General features: G+C 39.3%; 1 protein-coding gene across 4 annotated transcripts in view; it reads right to left on the reverse strand.

Moving 5' to 3' along the window:
- Positions 1-428: 428 nt before the first annotated feature.
- Positions 429-15,885, reverse strand: part of PTCH1 (patched 1) — a 90,314-nt gene continuing 74,857 nt past the window's right edge. For all 4 annotated transcript variants that reach the window (XM_075931823.2, XM_075931822.2, XM_075931821.2 and 1 more), the window contains 5 exons: positions 12,867-13,009; positions 9,406-9,505; positions 7,573-7,827; positions 5,084-5,615; positions 429-3,574 (listed from right to left, as the gene is read on the reverse strand). In XM_075931823.2, coding sequence (XP_075787938.2) covers positions 5,085-5,615; positions 7,573-7,827; positions 9,406-9,505; positions 12,867-13,009 — 1,029 coding nt within the window. In that variant the 3' untranslated portion in view covers positions 429-3,574; position 5,084. The remainder of the gene's footprint in view (positions 3,575-5,083; positions 5,616-7,572; positions 7,828-9,405; positions 9,506-12,866; positions 13,010-15,885) is intronic.

A 15,885-nucleotide genomic window follows, 5' to 3' on the forward strand; every position in this document is an offset into this window, starting at 1 on the left:
TGATTATATATACACAAAGGGGGATAGGAATAGAGAGGGGGCCAACCCAAAACCTGATATCTGTTGTTAGGATAGGAGTTTATAGCTTGAACTTGCCTGCAGACGGGGCCAAATCTGAACAGAATCCAAAAATTGTGAACCCTGGAGAATCCAAATTTCAAACCCCAAGTTTGGGAGATTCAAGATCTTGGGTTTTATTTGAGCAATTAGAAAGATCTGAAATTCAGAAGCAGGATTCAGTTCCTCATGTTTGGCTCAGGCCCAATTCTAATAAAAATAAGAGATGATGCATGAATACTAAAGCTTTTGACTGCAGTATCTCATAAGTTTGCCAATGTTACACTTTTAAGAATGATTATACTTTTCTGTTACAGGGCCTATGGCTTTTGTAAATAAAGCATTCTACAAACAACCAAATACGTAATCAATAAGTTATAATATTTTTTATTCATGTTAGAATTTCTATCAGTGTTTGAACATTAATATTTAGAGAGTTTGTACAATTTTAACTCCAGGTTTAAAATGAGAACCACACTAGATCACAAATGGTAACTAAAACACAATTCAGAATTGTATGAATATTCACACTCTCTTTCTCAACACTGTTAAACATTTTCTTTTTCTGCAATGGGGTTTAAAATGAAAAGTGTGCACTGTAATCATGTTTTAGCAATGTTCCAAAACATAATGGTATCATCATTACATATAAACTCTTTAAAAATATACTTCTGTCAAAAGACTTGATGACTATTATGTACACTACAAAAATAAATTTTCATATAAATAAATTATATGGCATACTTTTATCTTTGTAACTGAAATGACATAAGCCCACTCTTGCCAAAATAGGCAGGCAATGAGACCCAGTTTGAATATTTTTTCCTTTTTACTCCTTACACTAAAACCTACAACGAGTCCTTAATGTAAATGTTATATACTCTTTCCTATTTAACATTAGTAAGCACTCTATACAAATAAAAATTCCATTAAAAGTAAAAACATAGCTGTAATAGTGAAATAAAATCCCTGCATTTTGTTTGTTATAAACTGGCATGACAAATACTGTAAGAAAACATTCTTATGATACAAAAATATAAATATCACCAATGATTAAAAAAAAGTTAAAAACCATAAAACACAAAGTTGCCAGCCACTGAGTTCTCCCTTTGCCAATGTGACTATAGGAGAAAAGGTCTACATTGTGCAGAAAGCAGATAGCTCACCCACGCACAAACACACAGAATGCAATTGGTGGGCAGGGGAAGGAGGGAAGAGATGAGACATCAAAACTCTTCCTTACTCCCTCCCTCCGACCATCTATTAAAAAAAAGATGGGGGGGGGGGGTAGGAGAGTGACTGACTGATAGATACCAAAGCAGTATCAGTGGGAAGCCATAGTGACCTCTGACACAGTAACACGTACACTTGGCAGTTGAAGGTAGTTTCCAATTAGTAGCATACAGTTTTGTTGCAGAGTTTTTATGATCAGAGGTCACTACACTGCTAGTGCTAAATTGGGGCCTGTTGTCTTTTTGTCATTAAGAGTTTTCATGTTAGACAGTGAGCTGGACCAGTAGGCAATTATGGGATTAACCCTTAGTGTGCATCTAAACAGTAGCTTATGTACCAGTGGGCCAATGCCAGGCTCATCAGCTGTTCTTTTAGTATTCACATTGGATATCTGTAAACAAGTGCCTTATGTCAAAGTAAGTGTTCTGAAGTGAGAAAAAAGGGCATGATCACGTGCACATGATAGTCATACTTCTCCACTCTGCTGGGAAAGCCTGTAGGAAAAAGTCACAGCTTTCCAGCCACTGGAGAAGTATACATTCTAATCAAACAATGCCTGGCCTGGAGTGGCCAACTGTATTTATAAACACAGATCTTGCATGTGTTTTTTTTCTAGCCTGACTATTTGTTTTAAAATATATTATCCATCTGCTCTGAAAAATAGCCTGGGGAAGGGTAGTGAAAAATTAGGGAGGGAAAGTAGTGTAACCTTTTGTTCTATTATTTAAATTAATGTTCACCTTATATAGGCTTTGGGTCCATACTAGAGCCTAACACTTCTAGCCCTTTTTTTTAAGCCCTTCACCTGCTGCAATTCAATTTTAACTTAAAAAAAGAAAAAAAAAAGACAGAAAGTAGCTAAAATAGATTCATGAAGGACTCCCAGTTCAATGTAGTAATGCCATAAGTTACTGGGAGGAGGGAGGAGGAGTGGAGAGAGTGATCACCCGTGGGTGTCAATCATCATGGTCCCAGATCAAGCAGACAATCAGTAAAATAAGTGAAATTAGATGGAGAAAGTAATAGAAAATATTCTAATTTTTGTCACTTTATATTAACTTACTTTCTGCCATGTAAATAAAAACAATGACAGATGACAGATTGATTTGAACTGTGCCATTGCTGCAATGAAAAACCTGATTATTCAAGTTTCCAATACCATTCTGTTTTGCAATATCAATATCAAAATATAGCATCAGTACATACAAAGGCATATGCTAATTGGATTTTAGCAACTTTCAATATCCAACACCTTTGCAGTTAAGGGAACTTATAATGTTTTGCACTTACATGGCACCTTTTACAAAGGATATCAGATCACTTTCTGAACAGTAATTAAGCCTCACAACATCCCTAGGAGGTAGGTAAGTATTATTATACCCATTGTACAGATGTGGAAACTGAGGCATAGGCAGGTTAAGTGACTTGCCTAAAGTCACACACAGTAAGTCAGTGGAAGATTTAGGAATAGAATCCATATGTTCTGAACTCCTGCCCTCTCTTCTGTCTTAATCATCCCTTTGACAATAGCAGTCTGGAGATTCTGCTGTTAAGTGCCAATGCATTTTTCACCAGCACTTAGCAATAGGAAAATCCTGACTTTGCCAGCAGCCTCAGTGAGTTAATGAGCCCATTAAGGGTTACCATACAGTAAAAAGAAATACACTACAGTACAATGGGAACATACATACACACATGCATACAGCAAAACTAAACCTGCACATAGCTAACCTATTTAAACCACCAAGATAAACGTGCTTTTCTTCATATCTGCTTATTTTTTTAAAATTATCACGCATAGCGTGTTTGAAAGTTAACAGTAACATTTCATACTACCACAGGGTTGTGAAATGCAAATTTTAAAATATTTAAACACATACCTTTACAAAAAATCCTATTACATAAGCAATATTTGCATAGAATTATACAAGTAAATTATACAATATTTAAGCAGCAGCAACATATGCTGAAATTTAGGACTAGATTAAGCTTAGTTGTGACACAGAAATCAATGTACAATAAGTACAGAGCACAAACACTCTATTAACAAGAGTTAACTCCAGATTATACTACTTTACATTGTTCTTTTGTATATTACATATGTATACACCTTTTAAATATTTATAGAAATATCTAACAAAATAATACAATAGGTTACAGTAACAGTGAACTGTTATCCTGATGCAGCATGTCCTTTTCCATAACTTCAAGCAGTCCTCTTCAAGCAGTTCTGGAAAGAGGAGGTTTCCCCATCTTTGGCCTCTTCTTTGCTTCAGTTGTTACCCTTTACAAAAGAGAGAAAACACAACTGTTCACTTAAAGCTTAAGAAAAATAAATAAACCAAACCAACCCAAAATGCTTGAGTTGATTCTTGTGGATATGCTATGGGACCAAGAGTTAGAAAAACTGGACTCTATTCCCATTTCCATCAAAGATGTCATGTTTAAAATGTCCACTAATTTTGAGTGCTTCCATTTCTGTGTTCCTGATTCCAGTTAAAGTGAATGGAAGCTGCAGGAGAACGAGGTCTTAGGCATCTCAAATTGGATACCCACAACTAGAGTTACCCAAATTAGTGCCTACTTTTGGAAAATGCAAGCCTGACTTTCTCTTTGCCTCAGAATCCACTTACTTGGGATTCCACTAATTTCCATCTCATGAGAGTGTTGTGAGAATACACACACTTCCCATTCCCCTGGAAAAGGTGTGAAAAAGTAACAGCGAGAAAGTGACCTCCTCCAAAAATATTTCTGCCATGAAAACCCACAAAAGATCACAGAAATTTTTGAATGAAACATTAATATTTCTTTCTCAGTATTTTTGAAATACACTGCCTTTTTTGATCAGCTCTAATTTTTATATATTTTATTACCTCAAAGCCATTGGGGTGGGGGTGGAAAGAGTTTCCCTTCATTTTCATTTTATGCGTCAAATCCTATAGTGTGAGGAATTCTCTCTGACAAACCTAAGGAGAATCCACACAGCAACTCAATGATGGCTATCACAGCTCAAAGGCTAGAATAGGCCAAGAAAGTTTGGACCAAACCCACTTAAAAGCAGCACTGTGCAGGAATGTATGCAATCTCCATAAAAACATTTCCTTCGGCCTGCCTTGCACTATGCGGGAGAACCATGGAAACTGACGCACCAGAGGATTTAGCTAAGTAGTTTATATTCATTACTACATTCTATTCAAAGGAGGTGCCAGGAAACTCAAGTTCTGACTCTTGTTCCATGGCTTTGGAGAAGTCAAACAATAGGTATATCCATGCTGCAATTGGCAGGTTCACTGCAGAGCTTGTTGGCATAACCAAGCGAAGTTTCAGCTAACCAGCTCACAAAAAATAGCAGTGTACCTTGCACAGGCTAGTCCCCTGAATACATAACCAGCATTCTGGATGGAGCTGTACTTGGATGGCTAGCTCACAGTGATGTCTATACCATGTGGTTACAAGACTATTTTAGCAAGCTAGTTTGATCAAACCTAGCTCAGGTATTCCTGCATTTACTGTAACCACACTTCCTGATTGCACTATGGACATATCAAATTTTTCTGCTTCAATTTCCCCACTTGAAAAATAATTGGGATAGTGCTATTTTATTCCTGTACAGAACTCTGAAGATGTCAAAGGTTAATTTTCTAAAGCAAAATGCACCTATATTTATGGATCGGTAATCCCAGTCACTGTTGCCCAAGAGGGTAAAGAAGCTAGGGGAAAAAGGTACCTTAGGAAGTTCTTGTCTTTTTTCCTTTTTATCCCCCACAATTGGCCGGGAAGGACAAAAATGTACCTTAATCCGAGCTGTTGCCATTTGTCCTTTCTTCACATTCAACATCTTGCAGTTCTATTACTTCTACTTTAGAGTTTCGTCTCTCACACCGTACATTAAAAGGCACATGGGGGTCCTCAAATGGCCCATGGTCACTTTCATGGTATCCTTCGTAAGATGGAAAGCCTCCTCCATGTGAGTTATGACTGTGCACCGCAGGGTGTACAGCAACAGTAACTGAAGCTGAGGCAGTCACAGTAGTGATAGGCTGGCAGTATGCTGGCACAGAAGCACCCTTGGCAGTGAATGCTGGACTTCTAATATTATGAGAGCGAGCCCTATGGCCCGCACGGTCCCTATTGTTAGGTCCAGAATGCCCGTCGGTAGACATTTCAAAAGCGTCCCTGCGCGGCCTGTAAGGGGGTGGTCGTAGTCCTTCCCTCAGTTCTCGCCTAGGTTGTCTGTTATGATGCCATGATTGCTGGGACCCAGCTTCTGGGTTAGACTGTAATTTTGGACTTGGCTGATGACATCTTGTCTCTGGCTGAACCACCTGGAAATGAGTTGAGAGATGAGGCTAAATCTCTGCCCTAAAGCATGCAAACAAAAGTTACATATATTATAGAAATATTTTCCCTGGGACAGCCCTGAAGGGTATGGTCCTGGATTAATTCGGGAAGTGAAGCACTCTGGAGTTTTATTTGTTTTTTTTTTCAGGCAGTTCTCTCCCAAAAATGTTACAATGTTGGGAAGTACAACTTTGCAGATAAACACAGATGACATGCTGTCACCGAAAGCATGGTGTGTACCCCACACATACTGCTCAGTTCTTTTGAAAGGGGTACATAGCAAGAATTACAACTTAAGTGGTTCAATAACCAAAATTGCTAGGCTTTGGCAAAGACTCTCTTCCAGCTGGGGTACATACACAGGATGTTAGTGGGATGGTATGTATAGTTTGCAGGAATCTGGTTTCTGGATCTCTGTAAAAAGCGTGAAGCACAGCGGCCACATCAGTCAATAAACCGTGACCAACTTCAAATGTGGCTCTGCTTGTACCTATTTTTAGGCCTCTGCTGAACAAAAACAGATCCGCATTGCAGCTCAGCATGCAGCATCCTGGGGGGTAGGAGAGGAAGCTTTTTAGTTTTTCTTTGAAATGAAAGTTTATGCTAGCCCATCGGCTTAGGGCTTGGGCACAGTGGTGACACACTGCAGACCTAAGGTTTTGAGAAACCTTGATACACTTTTTTTCTGGTCTACACCAGCCCTTATTCTCTAAAATTTGTTATCAGAAAAGAAATATAGTGTGAAAACAGCCCACATGGTTCTGGGTGTTTCTGGTTCCCATAGCTCTGGATAGAGCCACATTAATTCCAGAACTCCGCCCCCCCTTCCCTTTCTCAGAGGTTATCCAGAACCACTGCCAGGGGTGTGTATATATAGCAGCATTAGTGCAGAATAATGTCCATTATTTCAAAATAACAATGCAAGTGTCTACCCAGCACTTCCATTATTTCTAAATACAGGCAGTCCCCGGGTTACGTACAAGATAGGGACCGTAGGTTTGTTCTTAAGTTGAATTTGTATGTAAGTCGGAACTGGTACTTATTGTAGGGGAAACTCTAGCCAAACATTTCTCCAGAGCTCAGTTTTATTCTCCCACACCTTACTTCCTTCAGTCCTTTATTCTCAAGCTGAGGTGCCTGCTGAGAAAAGCCGCTCCGCGTCTCCCTGGTCTGCTGGGGGTGGGGCGCTAGCTTCGCTTCTCCCTGGTCTGCTAGGGGGAAGCAGCTAGTGCGGGGTTGCCTCACCCCGTTTGTAAGTAGGGATCTGATGTAAGTCGGATCCATGTAATCCGGGGACTGCCTGTAATTCTGAAATAATGGACAGCTTATTCCAACTTCATTCCACGAGGAATTACACCTATTCTGAAACAGCTATTTCGAAATAGCTGTAATGTGAACACTCCACTGCTGCTATTTTGAAATAGCTCCTCCCCAGGGCCATTCAAACTAAGTAAGCCCCAGGACTTCCTGGGGCTCTAAATCGAAGTAGCGTGTCCACATAAGGGAAGCCTGCCTTAGACTAATTTCAAGGCTTCACTGTAGTGTAGACACGCTATTTCGAAATAAGCTATTTTGGAGTATATCTTCTGGAATAGCTTATTTTGAAAAAAGCGTGCAGTGTAGACGTACCCCAAAGGGCCTGCCAATCCTGCACTTCCAGCTTAAGCCACTATGCTGCAAAGACAATTACCAACGAAAATGAGCTGTGCTTTAATTCTACCACTTTATTTGAATTTCCTTCCTAAATGAAAGGAAGGAAAGAAACAAAACACTCATCTAAAAGTCCTCTAAAGTTTAGGCCAATTGCAGGCAGAGGTGCAAAGCAAAAATTCAGAAATATAAACATTGCTATACAAACTGAAATAGACAAAGTCTTTCAAAACCCCCAAACAAAATAATTTTCTCTCCTCTCTTTCCCACATGAACATGAGGGCTACTTACAGTGGATCGGGCAAAGACAGGATTCTCAGTTGCTTCCACTATTACTTGGTGGACTGGTGCACCAGAGCTCTGAGTGGCCTCGTACTGATGGAGTTCGTCACTGATTCCCGACACTGTGGTCTGAGAACTGTACTCTGAATCAGATGAATCTGATCCATTATGCGTGTGTCCGGGTGGCAGTGCAAACCTCACGATGCTAGGGGCTGGCTCAGGAGATGGAGTAGGCAATCTGTTCCGACCATTGGCTGGAGAAACCTAATAATGACAGTTAATGCCCCTCATAATTACTGACAGTCAACAAAAATGTTCTTCACCAAAACCATTTTGTTATTGATTATTTGCTAGGCTCTCTGTTACTGGGCACAGTGCTATGCCAGAAGAAAAGAGAGAGGATCTCTGTCTGTGGATGTGAACAAGACTATATGTATACCTGTTAATGTCTGGGAGTGTGTAAATTACATATATATCTTGGTATATAATTAAGAGAATAATTCCATGACTGTACAGTATATATATATATTTATCTAAAAATATGTCTCCGTGTATGTACATCAATGACTGACAATCTAGGCTAGTGAGTGGGCCACATGAATGTCCCTCTTTCATCTCAGCAAGCCACAAGGTTGTCTAACCAAAGACAGTCTCCTGGGATAGGGTAGTTTTGTTAACTGCACTTGTGTACCTAGAATTTGCTGGGTGTGCCCATTACACCGTAGCAGTGCTTTGATGGGGTTCAAAGGGAGCACACAGCTATTACAGTCAACGTTGCGTGCAATCAACATGCATCTCACTTCACGTGCCCTGGTTTAGTAATACTAGTAGGAAAAAAAATTATTCAGACAGAAAACAGTGGAATCTAGCAACCTTGAGTGCAGGCAACAACAAACAAAATGTCTCATGGGCCACCTGCGGCCCGGCCCATGAACCGCAGGTTTCCTACCACTGATATGCATAGGCACATGGGTACAAACTTAATAGAAAATCCGCTGTGTATGTGTGTGTGGGGGGGGGGGAATTATAACTCACATACGCTCCCCCATATCTATATCTCCATTCACACTACACACACAGTCATAAAGTTACTTTCTCTTAACACTACAGAAAGTTCAATGATCATGCTTTAGTGGGATAACTATGACATATTCAATGAGCTATCAAGTGGAAATTTGATGGTTATGAATGCTTTTTTGCTGGACTTGCAATGGAATGTTTAAGTCTCTGATCCTGCAAAGGGACTGACCCCACACGGACCCGTACAAGCAGTCCAGGCTCACTCTAAAACCAACAGGATTCCATGAGAGTGAATTGTGGATAAAGGAACATTCTTTTGCAGGCTTGTGGCCTAAAGCAGTGGTTCTTCAGATGTGGTGTGTGGACCACCACTGATGTGTGGAGCCCTTCCTGGTGGTCTGCTGAGTTAAATATTTTGAAAATGAAGCAATGGAGAGGCTGGAGTGTTAGGAGGAAACACAAGACTACAAAGCAGCTCACTTTCACAAAATGGCCTGTAGAATGAAGAAGTTGAGGAAATCCCTGCTTCTAGAACATAGCTAATACATGAAATTCTGCTTAAAAATAAAGCTAATTAAATCATGCATTTGTATCTAAATGAAAGAGGCAACTTCAAATCCACTGGTTATTATTCAAGACACCTTCTGGTTACTAAACAAGAACATCAAATTAAGAAAGGAAACCACAATTAGTATAACTTTTTTGAAATAAAAGAACAGCAAGAAACTCAAATAAAAATCAGAATTACAAAGAGAATAATAGGTTTCTATGAAAGAAAGACAGGATACATTATTTCTTTTGCTCATAAATATATCTACTGACCTCAGGATATGGTCCAAAGAATGAAAGAAGAACTGGAAGCAGCACCAACCCATTCAGAACTCCCAGAATAGTTAAAATTGCCAAAACAGCAAAGAAATACCTGAAATATTGTTTAAAATAGAGAGAAAAGGGTCATAAATACTATTAGGAATACAGAAGATCACACACTATTCCTCAAAATAATGTCATTTGTAAAAACAAGATTATGTTAATACAAATATCAGAAGCTTTAAAAATATTGTACAAAATCATGACTGTTTATTTATTTATGTTTTACCTTTTGGATTAGAGAAGCTACATTCCACAACCCAAGTGTTAGTTGATAAAGGAAAGAAAAAAATGAGTTTGTTAATTTATCAAAATCTTGTGGCATGTAATGTTATTTATAAATGTGTTACACAAACACAAAAATATGGAATGTGAATTGAATGGCTGAATGGACTGAAAGCACAAATACAATGAAAAGGGGCCCCCATTAGTGAAAACCCAGCAGAAGCAAACAAATGAAGTGAAGGGTGTAGAATTTAAACAATTTAGCCTAGAAGGAAAAGAAGCCCACTTCTCCCAGCAGCTAATCCACTGTGAAATGCTTCTGCATCTAACAGCAGAATCTCTAATTAAATCTCTAGTGTATCAGGTAAGGCTTTCCCTCGCCGTTCATTAATCACAACTTTCCGCCTAGAATTCTGTGAGTTCCAGTTTTACCAAATAGCTCAAATTGCAACCTTTTTAGAACACAGGAACCAGCTTTCTGCCAAGAAAATGCTGCCCATTCTGTAGTAAGCTTCAGCATTGTACTGAGTAAGAGCACTCCACAATGGCAGAGCTGCATTGCAGGCTAATCTTTTGTTGAACAATTTAGCATCTCTGAATACTCTTGTTTTGCGTCAGCCAATTCAAACATAAAGGCTGAAGTACTAAGGAGGATGAAGAAAGTGCACAAGTGGTTGTCCTTTCCCACCATTGAGGGCTAAGGTCTGGGATCCTTCATGAATACCAAGGTAAACCTGTCACTAAAAGGAAGCTTTACTAGTTGGTATTCGGCACAGCTGGAGTTCAGACTATACTCAAGGCTGCATTGTAACTGATGATTTTAAGGGCTAAGTCTAGGACAAATTTTTGGAGGGGTAGGGTGCAGGAGGAAAAGTAGGGACAAGTTTCCTAATAACAGTGCCACTGCTGATCACATTGTTTAGCAGGCTACAAACTTTATTGCCTATGTTTCCACATCTGATCAAATATACCAGATTCCTGTAAAACTACAAATATCCTGCTATTGTAAACATTTTGGAATTTTTGGTCTGCATTAGCAAAATCAACGAACCAATCTCCTTCACTAATATAAACTTCCAGAACTTCTTGCTGAGACACGTATCAACAACAGGCATTAAAACACATTTGCATCTCATCCATCTAACACTAGAATAAACAGGCTGATTACAAGTCTGGCCACTTAGAGTATACAATGTCTGTTAATTTACTTAATCTTCCTAAATACACTATTGGGCTAAACTATCCCTTTCCGGAAATTTGGAGTCTTCCTCACTCATTGTAACAATGCTTCAGATTTGCTTGTTTATTTTACATCTGTCTTAGAAAAACAAGGGAAACTGAAGCCAGATCGTGCTAGAAAAAAAGAAACTGATGGGCAAAGACAAAGCTAAACAATACAAGTTTAAATTGTGAAAGGCTCATTTTACTTGTTTAGCAAATATCAAATCCAAATTTGAAATTAGACAAGACTATATACTGCCATTTGCTATGTCATGTAAATGTGCACAGAATATGCTTGTGTGTGCAATATGCAGAGTCCTACAACACCACACTATGGTAAATTTAATTCAATCTGCAGGAAAAGCCCAATCCTGCCAAATATTCAGCACTCAGATATAGAAGCAGACTCTAAATGAATAGTTCTGCATTTCCTCACTACCACCAAAAACTGAGACACAGAAGACTTGATGGACATTGCATATAAGGGCACATGGTATGTATTTATGAAGACTATGAAGCTATGATGTATGTTTGTTAGGCAAGGAAATAACAGGGTTGCCAGATGGTTTAACCAAAAATACTGAACACCTCTACCCCCCAAAAAAACCCACTGGAGAAAAAATTCCGTTGAGGAAAAAAAAAAAAGGAGGAGACCAAAGTTGTTGAGGGTCTTGTTTTCCTGCTCCGGGCCAGACAGCTCCCCGTGGAACCTGGTAAGCACGGGGGAGGGGAGCCTGGTTGCTGAGTGTGTTTAGGGTTGCCAGGTGTCCGGCATTGACCTGGACAGTCCGGTATTTTTGCCTCCTGGCAGGGGGAAAAAAAATAATCAGAAAATACTGGACATATTAGGTCAATATAGGATACCTGGCATTCCTACACACACACACACAGCAACTGGGCCCAGCCCCCTTTCAGGAAATAACCTTCCTTTTCCTGTCCTCCCCAAATTGCTCTCTCTCAGATACATACAGCTAAAACTCAATATAGTTAATCTTTCAGTTAGAGCCTTGACTTTTGTTGTTGTTGTTAAATGATTTGGTTTAGTGTACATCTATTTATCTAGCTCACTTCAGTCTTTACAGTCCAGTCATCTATCAGCCCGTGAATGTTTGGTCCAGCACTACCTCAGTCCTCCCTTCTTTCTTTCTCTCTTTCTTTGCCATAGTCTGCCACAAAGAGCCAGTGTTACTTCTAAGATTAGCCATTTTGCAGAGCTCCACAGGTTGTATGGAGTAGAATGGGATCCATTTCATTGCACTACTCAAATTCCCTTCAAAAGAAAAACTTGTGCTCCTTTCATACTGGACAAATTCACATTCTGACTTAAATACACATGAAACAGCCTGCCTTTAGCTCTAAACAGGTCCTCAAGCTTTGCTTTACACATTTTAATACAAATGTCTGTGTTCACGCTTAAAGTTTCTTACATCCCAAACAGAGCTTCAATTTTTTTTGTCAGTTAAAACCTGCTGCAAACTTCATTTAGGGATGACAGGGAAGGGGGAGGGAAAGAGAGTGTCAGTTTCAGGATGTTTACAGTTCCTACTGCCCCTTCCACACAAAATGCTGCACATACGAAAAATTTGGAAGACCCTTAGGTTAAAGGTCAAATTCAGCTAAAAACTAGACAATACTAGATATTTGGAATTAAGTTAGTTCAGAACTGAGTGAACTAGGCAACGGAGAATCCTCTTTTGTGTCATTTTAGTCTGAGAATTTTATCCAATGCCAGCAAAGGAAATATTATTGAAATTTATCTAATTTTATCCAATGCCGAATTTAATCCAATGCCAGCAAAGGAAATATTATTGAAACTAGTATGTAACAAGGAGTTAAAGATCAGATGTAAAGTAGGACCATGATGTAAGCATGCACAGTAGTAACACAGCAAATACACTAAAATGACCAAACATCAACAGTGTACACATTTAAAAAAATAAAAGTCAAGATACAGAAAGATGCTTTACCTGACGATAAAATCAAATTCAGACCCTGCAAGCATTAAGACTCCAAGTAGAGTAGACACAGCTCCATCCAGTACTGGTGCAAACATGTGTTCCAATGCAAGGACAGCCCTGCGGTTCTTGTCTCCTATGGCGGTTAAAAATGCCTATAAAAAGATAAACTCCATGTCATCTTTTCTTTGTATACAGCCTTTCAGAACTAGGCTGTCTCTCCCAAAGCATGCATGTGCCCCCCCCCCCCCCCTAATTACTCCAATTTACAGTTTATTAAAATATCTTTGTGGCTGCCTAGAGTTCAACACAAGGTCTGATTCTGCAGCCATTGTATACAGCTGCTACTGAAGTCATGGGAGTGGAGTAAGGATTGATTGCAGGGTCAGGGCCCACAGCAATAATTTTTTGAAACAATGCCTGTGCCCCACCTCATAAGGATTTTCGTTCATTGCTGGGTTTACTTTTTCCCACCCACACAGGGTTCATTTCATTTTGAAAGCACTTCTCCTGTAAAAATTATAGGACTACTCTTGCAATTCATACCTAAGCAAAACTTCCATTCATGTCATGGGAATTCTGTCTTAGCAAGGTCCACATGATTTGAATTATTATTGGTTGTGGATTTGGGCCTGATGCTGCAACCTTTACTCACATGCATAGTCACGTTGAGTTCAGCATCCCATAAAGGATCGTTATCTTTCTGACACATTTTAAGCAGAATTCTCCACTGATGTCAGTGGATCTCTCCATGTGGTTGCAGGACCCTCATGCTAGCAGATCTTTATGCACACTCGGCCCCTAACCGAATGAGATGAGCAGGATTTGACCCAAAGTATTCAATGACAAATAAGCACTGCAGGACTGTCCTCTTCTTAGTCTTTCCATTATGTTCCTTTCTATGCAAATACATTTAAAGTTTTTACAACTTTAAAAACAATTATACATCTGCCTCAAGGTTTTATCCTGCTGCTCATCACTGGAGCATCTGAGCACTGACGTAACTTATAAAGACTCTATTCTCCTCCCCATGACTCCTGAGTAAGTAACTCACAGCATATAACACAGCTGAGTACTCAAGATTTAAAAGAGTAACAGTGAACCATGAAAAATAAATGTATCCAGAATAAGTACAATTTATATATACATGCTGCGTTACAGATAACAAATGCATTTCCATATACAGTATAGGATGCGTGAGCAGATGTACACTGGATGACTCCCATGAGTCAGGGCTATGGGATCAAACCCATAACATAGTAACAAAATATATGCATTGAACATGGATGTGTGTGTATTTAAAGGACACAATACAATGAATGCAGTGTTGATGCACAATTTATTTGGAGAAATTTTTTAAAAAATGAGGTCACAGCTCACAACTGGCAGAGAAAAACTGAGCCATGAGTAGATTGTGAATTTGTCTAAACACAAGAGCAATTAAATCCTGTATCAACACTATAAGCATTGCATATTTTGTTTATACAACACTAGTGTGGTTATTTATATTTGGTTGGTTCTATGGATGCATTGGCCAGCAGTGCTGCTATAGTTAACATCTATTAGATGCTTTCATTGTAAAATCTGATTTTGGAGGGTTTTGTTTCCTATGTCATGGTGGGGAAACGAGTAGCTTTGAGTTTACTGGGACTGAAGTTTTACTCACATGTGATTTTATTTATGTAAAAATGTGACAAATTAGTGTGGTTTCTCTCCAGTTAGAAAAGACAGCCACACATTTTATAATTACGTGTTCCAAACTTTATTTATTTTCTCATATTTGTCATTTGTTTCCCCATAATGTGCACCAGGTCTCTGAAACATTCACCATCCCACCACCAGCCTTAGCAGGCTGCTTTAGCTCAACAAACCCAAATATGCTTCCAGTTGACTATCCCTTTCTCCTCATATTACCCCTCCATCAGCAAGCCCCTCTTAAATCTACTGCTTCCACTTAAAACTGAGGGCATTCCACAATATGTTGCCATCATGAACCTCCTCCTGTTGCACCCCTACCATGCTTTTCAGTCTCCAACCTTCAAAATTCTCCTCTAATCTGCAATGCCTTCTCACTCTCCCCAGCAACCTCCCCAACCAAGGTTCTATTCTCTAGTCTTGGAACCACATCTGATCCCCTCTCCTCTCTCTCCAGTCTACCTCACCGCTCCTCTTCCTCTCATTCTTTGAGTGTACTGGATTCTGATGGCAATTTTGAGAAGCAGAAAATAGTAATGATTAATTACTCCCCACCCCAAGATAATTAAACCACTTGTACAGATTGATCCTATCCTCCCTTTCTATCTCTTTTGTAATGCTCTACTCCATATGGCAACTCAAACAATCTTCCCCTCAAAAATACAGGAGGCCCCCAACTTGTGACTGCCCGAGTTCCAACCCCCCGCACTTACAACCATTTTTGTAAGGTGGACAGGGCCAAAAAACCCCGACTTATGTCCTCGGCCTGTATTTACGACGGCGCACGGTGCCTATCGTAAATGAGGGCTTGAATTATGATGCCCCCGACTTGCAACACTTCCCCCAGTAGCGATCGCGTTGCAAGTTGGGGGCCTCCAGTATATGGGAATGACCCTGTGTGAAGAGCTCCCTCTATATGTATGTAACACTGAGAGCTATGAAAATCTACACCACTGTTGAGAACATGGAAGCCCAAAAAACAAAACAAAAAACCCACATGTAATGTAAATCACATGTAACTTTAGATTAAGTAGCATATAAATATTATAAATCCTGCATTTTCCAAATTCTAAGAAAAAAAATCTCATATGCTATTTTCAGCATTTCAATTTGCAAACAAATGGTTTAATTAAAAATTAGCAGTGTGTGTACAGAAAACAAGGCTTACAGTGGAAGTCTACATGCAACTCTAACAAAAGAAATAGAAACATTTCCATAACAAACCAAAAAATTCAAACTTGAACTCCAAAAATTAGGCAATTTATTTCATATTTAGACACCTAAATAGCCTGACTTTCAATGGTGTCAGTTTATATTGGCTTAAATGGGAGCTGCA

This window comes from Pelodiscus sinensis, chromosome 6 (genome assembly GCF_052426305.1).
Source record: "Pelodiscus sinensis isolate ZL-2025 chromosome 6, ASM5242630v1, whole genome shotgun sequence".
NCBI classification, from domain to species: Eukaryota; Metazoa; Chordata; order Testudines; family Trionychidae; genus Pelodiscus; species Pelodiscus sinensis.